General features: G+C 34.9%; 1 protein-coding gene across 1 annotated transcript; it reads right to left on the bottom strand.

Moving 5' to 3' along the window:
- Positions 1-6171: 6171 nt before the first annotated feature.
- Positions 6172-17737, bottom strand: LOC148609547 (retinol dehydrogenase 12-like). Its single transcript, XM_088540500.1, is given in 8 exon segments — positions 6172-7040; positions 9024-9179; positions 9181-9220; positions 9590-9709; positions 10647-10805; positions 13059-13250; positions 13800-13940; positions 17629-17737. Coding segments are annotated over 8 exon segments (972 nt in total). The 5' UTR covers positions 17693-17737; the 3' UTR covers positions 6172-6940.
- Between the last annotated feature and the right edge of the window lie 3 nt (positions 17738-17740).

The following is a 17740-nucleotide window of genomic DNA, read 5'->3' as shown; positions in this document are numbered from 1 at the left end:
AGATATTGACTTGTATTGAACATTAGCACTTGCAGATTTGTACCATACATATATTAATCTCCATATCTTTCCAGATATTCCTAACTTCCAAAGTTTGTACAAAACGAAGCCGGTATGCATTCAGAAGTCATAATCATGTTATACAGTTTACACAAGTGTTCTAATACTCGTTTTCCGCCATAAATAATATGTTCATTACAAACGTTGTCTGGACCAGGGGCTTTCCCATACTTCAAAGTTTTTAACTGCACTTTAATTTCATCAACAGTAATTTACTTTTCTATCTCGTATATGCGTTCAGCCTTCATAGTAAAATACGACTGCACATTACTAGTTACTTCATTAAAGAAAGGTTTGTCAAAATCGTTATCATTTTCCTTTTGTTCTGAGTATAAATCCCGAAAATAGTCACACCATAAGTCACTAATAGAAATTTCGTCACAGGTGACTTTTCCGTCATAGGATAGTTTACTGATTGACGACTTCGGTTTCTTAAATTGACGAACACGTTTGAAGAATTGTTCGATATTTACTTCGGTAGCATTATGCATTTCCTCGAATTTTCCTTCTCGCCACAATTTTTCGGCTAAACGTTTACGATTTCGGAATTCCCTTTTCTTATCTTTGTAATTAAAATAGCTTAGATCAGTATGTGATCGCGGTCTACCTTCAGCTATCCATGTCCGCCGTGCCTGTCTTTGTCTAAAATGATAATCATTTAATTGACATTTTTTCCAGTACGGTTTTAAAAAAACTTCGGTATTGACCTGTCGGGATAGACATACTTGCAGCTTTATGTAAGGAATTAGTAAACACTGTTGTATAAATTTCAACGTCATTTGTATCAACATCTACAGTTCCAGTGGAGAAATTAAGTAACTTACAAATTTCAGACTGGTAAAGTTTCCTTTCAAAATCATCAGACCATTTCAAAGCATGTCTATTGGATTTATACATTTCCATTGATGTACCAAGCAGGTCTATATTGACATGTACACTAACTGGAAAGTGATCTGATACAGAATGAGGAGAATTAGAACATACTTTGTTTAAAACACTATCATTTGCAATATTATCTGGAAAACAAATATAATCCAATAATGTTCTAGTAACAAAATCCTTAAATCTTTATGTGTATAAAGGACCTACACTACTTTGACAAAAAGAGGCCAGGCACAAATTTCGATCCATTAAAAAGTCAGTAAAGTTAGAGACTTTGTTTATTGTCTGTGCTTTAGTAATATCAACATTAAAATCACCCCCCACTATTACTACATTTTCATCATTAAATATATCATAGATTCTACACAAGTCATCTAAATATTTCAAGTATGTTTCTTTATCATGGTTTGTTGATGGAAGCAATACACATAAAACACAAGTACTCATATAATGTTTTGAACTTAGTTTGACTCCACATATTCGATAGTTCATTGTATCTAATTTATGTATTTTAAAACCAAGTGATTTTCAAATAAGCAATGATGTACCCCCAAACCTTTTAAGTAACTATTGCTATTATAACACACAAACAAACCTATTATCAAACTTCTCTAAAAATGAGATATTTGATGCATTTAACCAGTGTTCAGTCAACATACATATGTCGCTGTTATCTAATAAAGTTCGAAAATATGGCGCACCATACATCGCGCCTCTCATATTCTATGCACAAAATCGTTACATAAGTAAAAAATTGAACAATAAAGCTATTTGTATAAAAAATACCAGTACAATGGTAATTTTGGAAGTGGTCTTTACCTGTACTCTCCCCATTGTGATTCTGTTTGTGTTTTGTTGTAAGGTACATAGTCTCTATAATATACACCTTTCGGCCAGAATGACTCGTTGTTCTCTATTTTACTATAAAAATCATCCTCATTTATATTCACGCTCAAAATGTAAGTTGCACTTTGGCTACTTTCATGCGTTTTCAGTAACTTTGTAAATGTCACGTGAGCTCTTCTCTTTTCTGTGTATAATCGCAATGCTCTTTCAACTGCCGCATAATACTTGTCTGCTCGCACATTATACAACACAATGCGCTTCGTTCGTCTTCTAACAACAGCACAGAAAGCGTCTGTATCATCAATAATTTTTTGTCCGATTCTTTGTTCGCACTGAGTGTATTCAGAAACATTGTCATAATCGTTCGCACGGTGGTCACTTGTTGCTTTATCGTAATCGACAAGTTCGTTTCTCTGAGTGCCGATGCTCGTATCGATGTACTGTTCCTTTTGTGTTGGTGTATCGACGCGTGATGACATTACCACGGGAATAGATTGTGGTATTTGCTCCAATACTTTTTTTACTATAAGAGGATTTAGCTTCTTTGGCATTTTGCTGTTTAAGCCTGTTGTCAATTGATTCAAGCTTGTTGCTTAGTCTATCTGATAACTTTCTCTGCACTTTGTTATAGTCTTGTATTTCGTCGCGATCTTTCAGCTCTTGTTTTTCAGTTTTACATCGGCCTGGAGTTGAGAAATCCGATCACGATACGTTGAAGTTGAAAGTTGATCTTGCAGATTTAAAATCTCTGCATCTTTTTGTTGTAATGATTTCTTTAAGGTTTTGATTTCTCCTTCAAAGTTCTTCACAATTGAATCAATCCTTTCGGAGAGCGGTTTCAGACCATCATTTATCATCTGTTTCACTTCCATTAGCATCGAAACTACAATCCTGTTATCGTGAGACGCTACCACACTTCTGACTTTATTGGATAGTTTATTGTATATATCAAGGAGAATCGAATCGTTTTCATCGGACACGGTAGTAGATCTCCTACATGCACATTTGGAGATACATTATCGTAGTTCAGAACCGTTGTTCGCGCCCTCGATGTACTGAAACATGACGTAAATGTCATCTGCAATTTTTTCACCAAAAGCTTGACCATCCTTATTAGACCGTTCTATGAGTTTGACTTCAGATAAAGTTGAGTCAGTTTTCCGAATGATGTCAAAAAGCGATGACCGGATCGGTTTTAGGTCACTGAGATCAGTGTGACTTAATAAGTCTGATTAAAATGATTTTCTGTCAAGTTGACCAAACTCAGACTTTATTAAGTTATATATATCATGGACATTAAATTAACTATCAGTAATAACATATTGGTAGTTCTGGCTCAGATCATTGATTAAATCCGTATCTTGTACCGTTAGATTATCACTAGTATTTAAATCCTCTAGATCACCCATAGTCAGTGCTATTCACAAGCATTCGATTTAGAAAACAGTCAGTATTAAGAAAATCGCATTTTCTGTAATATTACGATATAAAATTACATACTTATGCGTTTAACTTGGTTTTGAAGCACCATTCCAATTCTCAGACCATAATATTTGCTATAAGAGTACAATTGTCAAAACACTTACGGAGCCTTTTGCAAAACAACCACCATTCAAGGGCACATAACTGGATTTTTCAACCGGTAAACTATCGAACAAATCGAAATGAGCGTCATTTATTGTACTTCATAAAACAGAAACTTCGGTTGCTCAGTTTTTCTACTTAATGAGAAAGCACTTTACTTACGTTAGCATATTTTCATTCTTGATTTTTTAATGTTACGATTTAATGTCTTTAATACAAAAGTAATCATTAAATTCGTTATGTCAGTTTACCCTAGTTGATTCTGCTCTAATTAATGTTTAGGCACCGACAGTTTTATTCTTGAGAGGGTGGCTTGGACTTTTTTCCGCAGCGCTGGCAATTAAATTTTTATTTGAAAATCTGCATTGTTACAAATGTAAGTAATAGCGATAATATTTATGTTCTACTAAGTTCCAGGAGATAAGTTCAGATCTCATTAAGCTATGACAAGACACTCTACTCCACTAGGTTTTTTCGGTAAGGGCGATGAATAAGGAAAACAGTCTACAGTTAATGTCATTTATTATAATGACGTATAAAATAACACAGAAAATATGTACATATATACATTAACTGGGATTATGAAAATGGTGAACTATATAACAAATAAAGTAAATTACTCCCCATAAAAATTTGGAGAGTCTCCTTAAAACAAAAAAGGATGGCATTAAAATTGGCCACTCACAGCAACACTTATACATGAATAAAACACACAATAACATAGCAGATCAATGAAAAAGGTGGTAGAAAGGGGTGGTGATGGATTGAAAAAGTTCACCAGTAATAAAATTAAGACTTCTACTAGATGGAGATAAATTGTAACTGTCATGTGACACATTTCTAGTTATTCGCCAACTCACGAAATGACTAATTACCTCATTCATGGGGGAAACTTTGGCTATATAAATAATTTTATTTTCAATAAATTGTTATTAAATCGTATTTTTATTTCTGTATCCAAATTCATATCTTGTATGTTATCACTCGTCCCGTTACATTACCAATCAGATCTGTCCTCAGTAAACATATCATTATTTACCAATGCCGGTTTGTCATTTTGCAGATACAAAAATACCAACGATATAAAAATTACCAATCTTGGTCTCGGTTTACGTGGTTCAAGGAGTAAGATCTTATCAGCAGTGTTAGAACACCATACAGGAAGTTCAAAATTCAAAAATCAAACCTTCGTAAATAATGTGTGATAAATAGTTTGAGGTCAGACAAGACTACAGGGTTGAGGATGCTCTCATGAACCTTTGGTCCACCAGCAGTGGCATCGTGTTTAAATACAAAAATACCAATCATATTAATATTCTTATTTTAATTTCGGTATGCTAAAAATATGTTTCAAGGAGGAGGGAATCTAATCGTTTTTGTAATATTTGATATCTGTCGTACTTTAACGGAGATGACATGAGAAAAGCATATGACACTTGTCCTATTTATGTTACCTGGTCAATGATCATTGCCAGATTCTTTGCAAACGGTTTGTTTTATTCTTAGTATTTTGTGTGCTTGTTTTTTTTTCTTTTTAATTTTGGGTTTGATTTTCAAAATGCCACTGATTTTGTTTATTGTCCTTTAGTTTAATTAAATGTTACAAGAGGCTAGAACATACGCAAAACAAGGAAAAAGTTGGTTGATTGCCTTTTTAATTTTGAACTGAGCATTCAGAAAATATATTGTTAATAAAACTCCATTTACATGTTGACTTTTAAGACAAAGAATAGTTTTTGAAACTAGTTAAAAATGTATTAAGAAATGAATTTTTCATTGTAATATACCAGTATATATCTTCGATCAGTAATGATGATCCATGGAAGACTATTACAGTATTCGGCGTTGCTTCCTTGGGCCATTATTACAGATGAATAAAAAACGATTTACTAATATTATAGAATTGAATCTTCATTTGTCGCTCTTAATGTCACCCTGGCCATCACTTTACGTCCATCGTCCGTTGCTCATCAACTGTTCTCATTTTGCTCGACTACATGAAAACACCTTGACCAATTTTAACCAAACTGACTGGTTGGGCTTCGGTAAGAACAATTTATATAAAGAGTTCGCAGACTCATCTTCCTGTAGCCTATTCCCGTCCTGATATTGTGATTTGCCAACCTATATACGATTGTCATAAACTTGATAAGATCTCAGTCATTGCACAGCACCAATCAGTATTTCTTACCCCCTAAGTTTATTTTATTTTTTGTTATAAAAAAGCTCTCAAATGCATTTTTGTTATTTTCACATCTCTACTCTATTTGTTATTTTACATTTGCATTGATTTTCCTTGATTACTTTTTACATTTGCAGTGATTTCCCTTGATTACTTTTTACATTTGCAGTGATTTCCCTTGATTACTTTTTACATTTGCAGTGATTGTGCTGATAATGACCTGCCAAAGCTGCTTATGACAAATCTGCAACTAAAAAATTCTTACCGAACATTTAGTGAATTAGAAATCGTAGTATTACCTCACAAAGTTACACGCTTCTCATTTTAAGATAAAACATGTTCTATTCTGTGATACAGGTTTCATGAAATTTTGAATCTCCGACCAATAAAAAAATAGAATTATCGGTTCATAGAGGCCACAACATCAGAGGTAAATAAAAGCACATGATAAATATTCATATTAAAAATTGGTTGGTCTATTCGGGTCTTTTGATGTTAACTCCTGTACTTATCCATGATAAGTACCGTACTGATTTCTTCTGGTTATCCAAGGTCTAATCCATATCTCCATCTCTACTCCTTATCTCAGACAATGTCAATATAATAAGAATAATGCATTAAGGAATTAACTTTTTTATTAGGGATCTCCATTTTGACAGAAATTAAAAGTGAACAAATTTCAAATTTGAAAAAAAAAATGCAGATGTTAACAATAGTACTTGTATCATAATAGGCTTGGTCAATTGTATAGAAAAAAACACCTCTTAAGCCTTTAAAACGCAAGTGAATTGACCAATAATTTTGTTTTTCCCTGATCTTGTCATTTTATGAAAGAGTGACCTTGATGCTTGAGTAAAAGTTAATACATTCTTATAAAATTGCACTACCAATTGCATACCACAAAAAGAGGAAATGAGTGATGACAATCCTTATCATCTGTATAGTTAAAGTGTACGTATTTATGACCAAAATCGGCCTATGTTGGATTTCCAGTTTTTTTGTGTCTCAAATGTGACCGAGTTGGAAGATAAGTGGAGCCAAAACAAGCATTGTTCTGGCTGAACATCTGCCTGTGTATCAAGCTGTGTCCTCTAAAGCATTTTTGGTATCGACTCGATCATGTCGTCTAGCTGATGCACTATATATAGCATGGCTATCAATAACTTATCCTTAAAGAGAGGTAAAGATTGTTCTTTAATTCATCAAGATTATGATTTTCTTTGTCCTTCTTCTATCCAAGAGTTAATGTGTAGAAACCAAATTATACCGAGGACGGCGACGAAGTCGGATATAAAAATATAATTCATTTTTTTTAGAAACAAAGACAATACTTAAGAACACACTAAGTAGGCTTGTTGGACGCAGTTTGTTTCGGAATGAATTATTTTAGCTTGTTAATCCAACCATCTTCTCAGACAATTCCCAAAGCCGTTGTGCGTTTTCCTTGTTTAAAGCTTCTTTGGATGGAGTCTTCTCTGCACAATCACTGTAAACAAAAATCAAAACATAATTATTGTCATCTTTGAAAAGTCTTCAGAATTAAACTGTACCATAAATCTTACGAATAGAATAGAACTCTCAAAACAAATTTTTGGCATAGACCGACTGTGAAAGAAATATTCCTAGCCAAGAACACTACAAACACAGAAACAGGTATAGCATGCTCAAATAGAGTTGAAAACATGAAACATCAAAGAAAATCTAGAAAGTTCTACGTGCAGAAAGCCATTTTGTTAAACCCGATTTAAATGTGTAGTTTTTATTAGTTCCAAGTTGTTCATTAATCATACATTTCTTGTATACATAAATTGTATTTGAGGCAGACCACCTAAAATGATATGATTTCAACAGCAGACACAAAATGGTTACTGTAACAAAATATAACCATATGTATCTAATAAAGTAGATTTCAATATCTCTCAACAGAAAAAGGAGTAGCAAAATTATTACATGGGATTCCATGTTTCAATCAAAGACCAAAGTCTTCAAAGTCGCTCATCGTCAAATACTCTATGCCACTGATTTTGGCTTGCTTTCAGCATCCGATATGGCACGAATGCGATCTGCTCTAAAATCGGGTGACTTTCGCTAGAACCTTTGTTCACTTGATATTACTCTTTCGTAACCATAATGACCCGAATGTTTTCCAATCAAAACAACTGGTTATCAGGAAGTGCGGATAATGTTTTCGTTCCGCAAGTTTCACTCAAATTTTAGCGATCTTTGGGTCGCTTATGATATTGACCAGGAAACCTTATTAGGAACCAGATTAAACAATCCCCTGTGTCTGAATAGAACACACTTGCGTGATATTTTAGAGGTACATTTTAACCCCGTATAATGCTAGAACTATGAAGCTATGACGGTAAACACGGCACTGACCAGCTGCATAATGTGGAGTAGTAATATATAAATATCAAATCCTATACGAATTTTCAGTACTGAAATTGTGAGTGCAAGAAGTCGCTAATATATAATGCCTACAAAAAAAAAACGAAAACGAAACAATACAAAAAGCAAAACGTGCATTCAGGTTCAAATTAGTATGTTAATTCAAAATTGCATCTTGTAATTATTTCTTCATATCTACGGCAAAAAAATAAAAAAGGGTGGATTAATAGGAAAAAAAAACACATCGCTATCAACGAAAAAACTAAAAACTATTGAGCAAACTGTTCCAGAGTAGATGAACTTGAAAAAAGGTCGGTATCTTATGACTCTTCTAGTAGCTATCTTTCTGAATCATGCAGAGCTGAAAGAAGATTAGTTGATGAGAGTATATTATACAGATATCAAACATCTAAAGAGGGGTTAAATAAGGAAAAGCTAAAAAATAAACAAATCATTAGCTGTAAAGGAGCACTTTTTTATTTGTGGAAGCATTTTCTTGCGATTTTTTTTTTATTTCACGTTAATTTTTACTGACAATGCCTTAATAAACGAAAAACACGACATTTTGGAATTGTCACTGAGAACCATGCGTCATATTTGTATCCTTCCAGGCAATATGGTATCATTACCTGTAATCCTTGCCAGAGAGTAATGTATCATTACTTCTAATACTTTGCAGCTAATACAAGTATCATTACCCGTAATACTTCTCAGTCAATACGGGTTTCATTACCTGTAATACTTTCCTGCGAATACGGGTAATACTACCTGTAATACTTCCCTGCTAATACGGGTAACCAGGCGCGGATCCAAGGACTGCCGTGCCGGGCGTACGCCCCCTCTAAATCGGTAAGAAAAAAATTTCACCACAAGTTTCATCCCAGAATATTTTTTGCCTTGCTTTACATGGCATTTAATTCAATTAACGCACCCCCCTAAACTCAAATCCTGGATCCGCCCCTGGTAACATTACCTGTAATACTTTCCTACCAATACGGGTATCATTACCTGTAATATTTCCCTGCCAACCCGGGTATCATTACCTGTAATATTTCCCTGCCAATCCGGGTATCATTACCTGTAATATTTCCCTGTCTCATTTGCTATAGATTCTTCTACAGCACAATATATTGTTGTTTGCGCTCCTTCTACTGGTGTTTTGATGAAAGGTTTAAAAACTCCTAAAGCAACCTTCCATAGCAAATTTTTAGACACATGTCTGGCTAATTCTGTTTATAATGCCCGGATGTAAAGAATATGTGGTAACACCAGTACCTGGAATGATACTTGATTGGTTATATTTTTTATACATAAAATTACCCTTTTGGATTATTACATCAATGATCGGAATGGTGGGTGTAATAAAGGAAAGAAGCAACAGATCCTTATTAATATGAATGGTTTAAACAGCAACGGCAAATGAATGATTTATTGTACAAAGACATATTATGTAGTGAGACTATTTACAGCAAGTTTGAGTACTTTTCATATCCAAAGTTTTCTTTGTATTGTTAGAAAGCCGCTTAATAAATTCAAATTCTTTGAGAAAGCTCCAATTAAAACTAGCTTTTGTGAATTGCTCACTGTACATGCGGGACTACAATCGGGAAATTGATATAAGACTGAAATTCCTCTATTTCTTACCTTTTAATCGCTCTGCAAGTTCGCTCGAAAACAGAACATTGGCAAGTTTACTTTGAGAGTATGCACTTCCTGGATCATAATCTTTCTCACTGTTGATGTCATCAAAGTTTATCTTAAATCCTGGAAAATACACAACAACAAAATATAATACCCATCTCCAGTCCCGAATACGAGGAGAGGATATAATACCCATCTCCAGTCCCCAATACGAGGAGAGGATATAATACCCATCTCCAGTCCCCAATACGAGGAGAGGATATAATACCCATCTCCAGTCCCCAATACGAGGAGAGGATATAATAATGCTTTTGTCTGCTTTTAATAAACTTTTATCTCGTAAGTTTCTTCGAAACGACTGAAAGAGATAAATCTACTCATAGCACGTAATATGTGCATGGATACATTAAAAAGCCAAAATGACTATCATTTAAGTACAAGAAGGGACAATTTTTGACAAATTAAAGAGACGCGATACTTCGTTGAACGATTTCTCAAGAACTTACGATTCTCCATGTTGAAAACAAGGAAAAATGGATACTTTAGTTTTTTTAAATCGCTGAGTTGTATACACTAAGGAAAGGAGACTTAAATTTCGGAATATTTTTGTCGTAAATTCTAGCAAATAAAATCTCCGACCATGGTTTTAAATTTGTGTGTGTTTGTGAGTTGTCAACGGATTCTCCCACATTTGAAAATACGGAATATGTACTTTCCGATTAAGGGTTTTTTGAAGGCCCCATGATCATGATCAGGAAAAAATATCAAAGCACAATACAATACACATTTGTATTTATTTCATGCCAGTAAACATTTGATTGCATCAGACTCACCCTTCTAAACTGCTACCTTTGCTTTCAACCTTGCTTTTTAACACTACGGCCACATCAAATAGTATTTTTGATCTTTGGGATCAGTGCTCGTACACCATTACATGACTTTTGCATTTTTAAACTTTCTGTTTCGCAACTTTCGAGTAATAATACTCACACTTTTAGCACTTCTTTTATATCTCCTGACAATGTGGAAAAATAAAGAAGGTTGATGTATCAAAACTTACGTGTGTGTGCTATTGACGATACAGTGACTATACGACTAGGAGAGGATTTCCTTAACAAGTCTAGAAGTAAGTTTGTGAGGAGAAAATGACCCAAGTGATTTGTTCCTATCTGCATCTCAAACCCGTCTTCAGTCTTCCAGTATGGACATCTCATGACGCCTAAAGTATCATGCAATAATATCATACATTGCAAAAAATGAAATAAAAATACATTGCAATAATAAAAACCATTTATTAAAAACAAAAGTAACTCTATCTTGGCAGTTGGTTATATACAGTCATCATGGAAGAAGGCGCTTATCATTCCTATTCATAAAGGTGGAAATAAGCTGACGCACAGATGTGACTTGTACAGACAAATTGCACTTATATCGTCATTCTACAACTGTTTGAAAGTATTTTACACACAAGAATTCAAACATGGTGTGACTTGTATGCTGACTCATTTCCAAACAAGTAGCAACAAGGTTTTACAAAGGACTTGAATTGTTTGTCTACGTCGTTTGTGTGTACCAAAACTATTACGACAATGTTAGAGAAGAATAGCATTATATTTTCAGCGTTTTCGGACATAAAATGAGCTTGTGATACGGTGTGGCATGCTGGGTTGATTCGTAAACTTTATGACCTTGGGATTAAAGGTTCAATGTTACGCATTATGGACCAAAGCTATACAAACATGAGCAGTGCGGTTATGATGAATAGTGAACGGTCACGATGGTTTCCAATAAACCGAGGTGTGCGGCAAGGAGGAGTCTTATCTACTTTCTTGTACAAATTGTACATCAATAACCTTTTGCCGACATTCGCTCTCATTCGCCGACGATATTGCTTTGTTATCATGGAGTTCAGCCGGTTTACATGATCTCTTGATCATTTGTTACAATTACTCAAAGAGTTGGAAATTTGAATTTAATGCCGAAAAAACGATATTCTGATATTTAGACGTAACAAGCAAATCTCGAGCTTCCCGTTTCGTTTGACTTTTGGTAGTAACGAAATAGACATTAAAACAACAAAAACTCATCTTGGTATAGTCCTCATGACTGAGCTGAAATCAAATGAAGCAGTCACATCAGCATATGAAAGAGGCCGACGGTCATTCTACGGGATGTTTGGCGCATCGGGTTTTAGAAATATGTGAACCCTCCTACAAATTTAAGACTGTATCTAGTCGTCATAATTCTGTCAATTCTATATGGATGTGAGCTATGGAGTGCTATGCCAATACGTGACATTCGGGTATTGAGAACATTTCAACACACCTGTTTGAAACGCATCCAGGGTCTGCGGAAATGTACAAGATTAATAATGGTAGAAAGCCTTTTAGGCTACCTCGACATTTTGTATGAAATTGACATTAAAAGGCTTCAATTCTTCCAAAAACTAACAACACTTCGAATAGAGACCATCACCAAATGCATACTTCTGTATAGGCTTTACAATCACCTGAGTAGTAAAGAACATACTTCGTTTGGTTTTATTTCCAACTGCTTTACGTTCTTCCAGAAGTACGATCTCGTGAACTACATTGAAAATTTCATTAGAGATAAGACTTTCCTACGAAAAACCTATGGAGACGAGTAGTGAAACAGCATGTAATGATGTATGCGAACAAGCAAAAGGCAGAAACCATGGACAGTGACCATGACGTTTATATAGTAGGAATACAGTGGTGAACAATAGTCCGTTCGTTGGTTGGCGTGCTGCTAAATCAACATTAGAATGAACAATGCATTTTTCCTAGCAAAAACTGTAACCTGTGTACCTCAATATGAGACCAAAATTTGTATTAAAAGTGGATACACTATTGAACTCTCCGTTTTATTTTGTCGTAGTACTTCCATTCTTCGCGATGTGTTTTGAACCGACATTTTGAACTCTTTTGGAAAACCCGTTTTTCTGTACCTCGACAGACTATACTGCAACAGTCCCGAAACCTTACTATGTATATTACTTGGCAACACCACAGACGTTGAAACCATGGTTGGCAAAGAAAAGTCATCGTCCTAGTTTAAGAACTTATGTGCACAATTTTTAAGGAAAACCTCAGATTATTTTTTGAATAATATTGAAATTATTGACACTTGATTACTGATTATTTTACACTCTCCGTAGATGCATACACAGGTGCATATCAATTCAACGAGAATGGATATGATGAATATGACAAAAAGACAACAACCCAACCGGAACGAAAAAAATATCTAAACTGTAGAACTACAGTAAGACTACTAGTGTTTCCGAAACTGAAGGGATTTAATTTCTATAACTACAACACTAGGAAATATAGAAATGATTGGCATGAGACAGATAGTTCAAAAGTGTTTGTAAACTTAAGGAACAAATTACCACTACCATGCAAGTATATTTTACTAAGCTATAAATATATATGATAGTTTATTAAGTTACCTGCATTGTTGATTAGAATATCAAGTGTTTGTTCCTCTTTATTGACTTCTTCGGCAAATTTCCTGACAGATTTTAATGAAGCTAGGTCTAACTGTCGTATCAATACGTTTTGGTTTCCAGATATTCGTTTGATTTCATGGGCAGCAGACTGAGCTTTGGTCAGGTCACGACATGCTATAGTTATTTTAGTCCCTGAAAAATACAGAGCACTGTCTATGATCTGATAAGAATACATCTTTCTCCGCGTTCGGGGTCGAATGGTCCTCAAATGTTGTATAGTTCTGGAATGGATTTCTTTCCTAAGGTCGTTCTGATTGGAATTTCCCACACGTCTCTGAATCATGAATAAAATGCAGCATCATTTTGCATTTTATGTTGAAAAAAATATTATGAAAGTAAGAGACAGTAAAATAAAAAAATATGCATGCTTAACGTGGTTGTATTATACATTTTTTCTGCCATTATTTTACCAAGTGATAGGATTCTTCATTCAGAGGGTTCGTATCGTAAGTTGTAATTCGTTGATTTTGTTGTAAAACAGATTTTTTTACTGTTATGAAATAACATTTGCTGTTTAATTAAAGTTTGAACTAAAATGAGTTGGACGAGAATTTTCATATTAAAAAATCTCACGAACGATTGGTCCTACTACAAAATGCTAGCTGAAGACGAGGATAACAAAATAAAACAGGAAAAGTTTGCTCTTCGCTTATATAAAAGTCAAATATATAATTGAATAACCTCGTTTCGCCAAATCTATCGCTGTTTCCTTCCCTATTCCCGTGTTACCCCCAGTAATAAGGACATGTTTGCCGTCAAGACGTGTTGTGCTATCATACCTCACACCTGCAAACCATCTCCTTAAAAAAATCAAGCTTGCTCCTGTGTTGAGAAAAAAAAAACGGAATAAAAGTATAAAAAGCATGAATAAAAATATTAAATACAGTTTTAAAAAACTATTCAGTTAATTAAAAAAAATAACAATCGAAGGAACCAGGATTGGAATGGCAATAAATAAGAAAATAATCTAATGACAAGTGTAAGACAAAGAAAGAGACAAGACGCATCAAAGAACATAGAATAACCAAACTAACCTGTACATAGTAAAAGAGCGACCAGGACTTAAAACGGAGAGCTTGAACCAGATGCACCAGCAAGGTAAGCGCCCTCTGCTTTTCTAGAAACACGCGCCCTGTCACGCCAGGAGTAGATGGAATAGAAAAAAAACTTGATACGGCGAACAAATTTGTTCTCAAGGTGCAGACGGATACAACATCACGATATACGAGTTTGTGATGACGACCATAAAACGTTTGTTACAGTAGAGAAACAGGTCGATTTTTTAATATTGAAAAAAAAATGATATTGAAATAATAGTAAAATTGAAGATGAATTTCATTTTCATATTCTATTTGTATTTTACTGAAACTTCTGATACACTGCAACATGTCCGTATAAGTATGTGAAAGGTGTTTGCAATTAGAATTAATTGTATACATATATCTTGTTTTGCTGTAAACTTTTTGAAATAGAAGTATTATTATAAAAAAAAAACGCCATATGTATAGCGGAAACTGAGGATCTGGCTTACCGATGTTCCTTTTTCTGGATACGATCGGGTTTAAAGTCAGCCTCATAAGAGTGGAGGAATAAGTCGGCGAGAAGAGGAGCAAAATTTGTTCCCATGTCGACAGTCTGTTGAAATCTTGACCAATATGCTGACGATAAAAAAATTCCAGCATTTTGACATCTTCTTAGATATTCTTAAAGGCTGATTTGGAATCGTTTATACACAGTACGAAGAATCTCCGTAATACGTTTTTATATCTCCTGTATTCCATCTTTCTTAGCGTAGAAACAATGCATTATACTTTTGTGTTGGGATTTCAACTGCGCATTGAAAATAGGAATGCATATAAAGGGTTGAATAATCACAGGTCTTGGTGTATCATAGTCCGATGACATAGCATGGAGAGTTTCCATGAGATCTTTCGAATTGTTCAGGATCCACATTGAGTGTGATAAGGCTACTAGAGTAACAAGTGTCGTGGTAAAACTGAAAACACTTTTTTTTGGCAGAGTGCTAAAATAGGTTTGGTTCGTACATTTTGCAGATCGAGCTATGACGTGCTGTTGGTATGGATTCATGTGGTTTTTGGAATCCAATACATGGACCAAAGATCACAATCCACGTCTTTTATAGACAGACCGAAAGGAGATAGAACGGATCTACGATTGTCAAATATCTCTTCAAGTTCCGTCTTTGTTTTATTAAATATCTATAAACACATAAAAGTGACATACGACAGTCAATGAATACATAAACTACTTTTGCCATTTTCTGTTCAGATTTCGTAGGGTGTTTTTAGAATTTTGTTTGGTTTAAGTCAAAGGGGAATTCATTCAGAAAATATTTATTGTGCTTGTTAGACCGTACTAGGCGTAATATTCTAAAGGGGCAAAAGTTATCGCAAAGAACATTTTGGCATCAGGTGTCTGGGACAAGTCAAAGCCCCCAGAAGCCCTAGGATAAATGGTGTAAAATCTTGCATTCTAGGCATTTCCGTAGCAGTCCGAAGTTTCAATTTTCAGATATTTTGAGATGTTTTATATAAATTATATCCATCGTTTTGTGTGTTTTTTTTTTCAAGAAAAATTTAATTTTTAGTTTTGTATGGATGGATACTTGAAATTTGGACAATAGTTTTCGCCGTTTATATGTAGGTCCGTGATTTCCGATTTTTTTCTTCAAGTAGTACTACATGTAGTAAGATAGTTTACAAGCGCGAAATCTTGTGTTTAAAGGTCTTACCTACGGAAGCCGATTAGTGCAAGATGTTGTTTTATTTTTAAGTCGTTATATAACGACTAAGTATCTCGTTATAACGACTTAGTATGCTTTGTACATGTATATAATATTGTTTGCCTCTTGTGCTTGTGCCTATTTTTAAGTCGCTAATACTGTTAGCGACTTCTCGCATTCGTAATTTCAGTACCTAATAATCGTATATAATTTGCATAAATATGTAGCTATACGCCACGTAAAGCTGCAGATCCTCGCCGTGTTTACCACCATAACGTTATAGTTCTAGCTTCATACGAGATAAAAATGTACCGTTTAAGTATCATACACCTGTGTTTGACGTGTACTTTTTGTTTGTACAAGAACAGGAAGTTCTAATAAAATGATCGGTTAACTTTGAACATCACCCAGTTTCCGATTCAGGCACTGGGACTCGTTACAAGACTTCATATACGGGTCACATAAATTAGCACGCCCCAATAGCTACGAATATTCATTGCCAGTTGCTTAATCTGGTTCCTAACCCTGGTTTCCTGGTCAATATCATAAGCGATCCGAAGAGCACAATAATGTACCTCTTTGAAAACATAGTATACACATGTCTATGCGTTTTTTTGGTTTTTTGTTGTTTTTTGTTTGTTTTTTGTTTTGTTTTGGTTTTTTTTTTTGCTTGTCTTAGAACAGAAAGTTTACATTAAAAGATAAAATGATCGTTTAGCATTGAATTTATGTAATATTACCCAGTTTCCTATTCAAACACCGACGTTCGTTACAATTGACTATATAAAGGTCATAGATATTATCAGGGCCCCGATATCTATATATAGCGATTGCCAATTGTTTAATCTTGTTCCGGATGGTTGAAAACATTCGGGTCATCACGGTTACGAAAAAGTACGCAATCATATCAAGGGAACCAAGATTTTAGCGGAAGTCACCCGATTTTAGAGCATATCGCATTCGTACCATGCATTTCGGATGTTGAAAGTAAGCCAGAATCAGTGACAGTGAATATATGAAAGAAGCGTGGAATTTCCGTGGCATAAATCAGGGGCTGATCCAGGATTTCAGGTTAGGGGCCTTAATAGAAGAAATGGCCAAGCGAAGAGGGCCAAAAAAATCATTTGACGTAAATATAGTGAAAAATTAAGATTTCATGCAAAAAAATATTTTTCCCAATCTGGGGGTGGAGGACGGGCGCCGTGCGTGCCCCCGTCTGAATCCGCGCCTGTAGATGTACATTTTATTTCAGAGATAATACTTCTAGTAGTATTGTTTATGTTAAAAGTATCGTACAGGCATAAAGTTGAAAATATATGACTATGACTGCATTGTGAAGTACGGTTCCGCGTGATACTATACGTAGAAGCACTGTACACTGAAACTGCTTTGCTGTTAAATAAAAAAAAATGTTGAAGTGTACAGTCGTATACAGATACATCCGCTTGTATTAAAACCAGGACCGAATCCAGACAATTTGAAAGGGGATGCCAGCCGAGGTTCCTCGCAAGAAGTGGGGTGCTAGGACATAATTTGCTTTTTTATGGTCAATTTTATACTAAATAAAAAGGGATGCCGGCCTCCCGCCCCACCCCGATCCGCCACTGTTAAACCGAGCTAACATATTATTTTGGAGCAGTATCGACCCATCCCGACATACCAACATCCAAATAAAAAAGAGGAGAGTTGCGGGGGCAGAGGAAATTCGGACTATTTAGAACAGATTTATGAAAATAAAACCCCCTAGCTTTTCATCATCAGTCTTACCTACTCCAATTGTTACTCCAAATTGGACTTTATACTTCAATAGGAAATTCTTGGCCTCATTCATTTTTACAGTTAACGTTGTCCTATTTTATGACCTTACAATTGACACCAC

Source organism: Perna viridis, chromosome 8 (genome assembly GCF_037379345.1).
Source record: "Perna viridis isolate PV_CMFRI_1.1 ecotype Kerala chromosome 8, ASM3737934v1, whole genome shotgun sequence".
Taxonomy (NCBI): Eukaryota; Metazoa; Mollusca; class Bivalvia; order Mytilida; family Mytilidae; genus Perna; species Perna viridis.
Note: the sequence above shows the minus strand (reverse complement) of the source record. Positions and strands in the feature narration are given on the sequence as shown.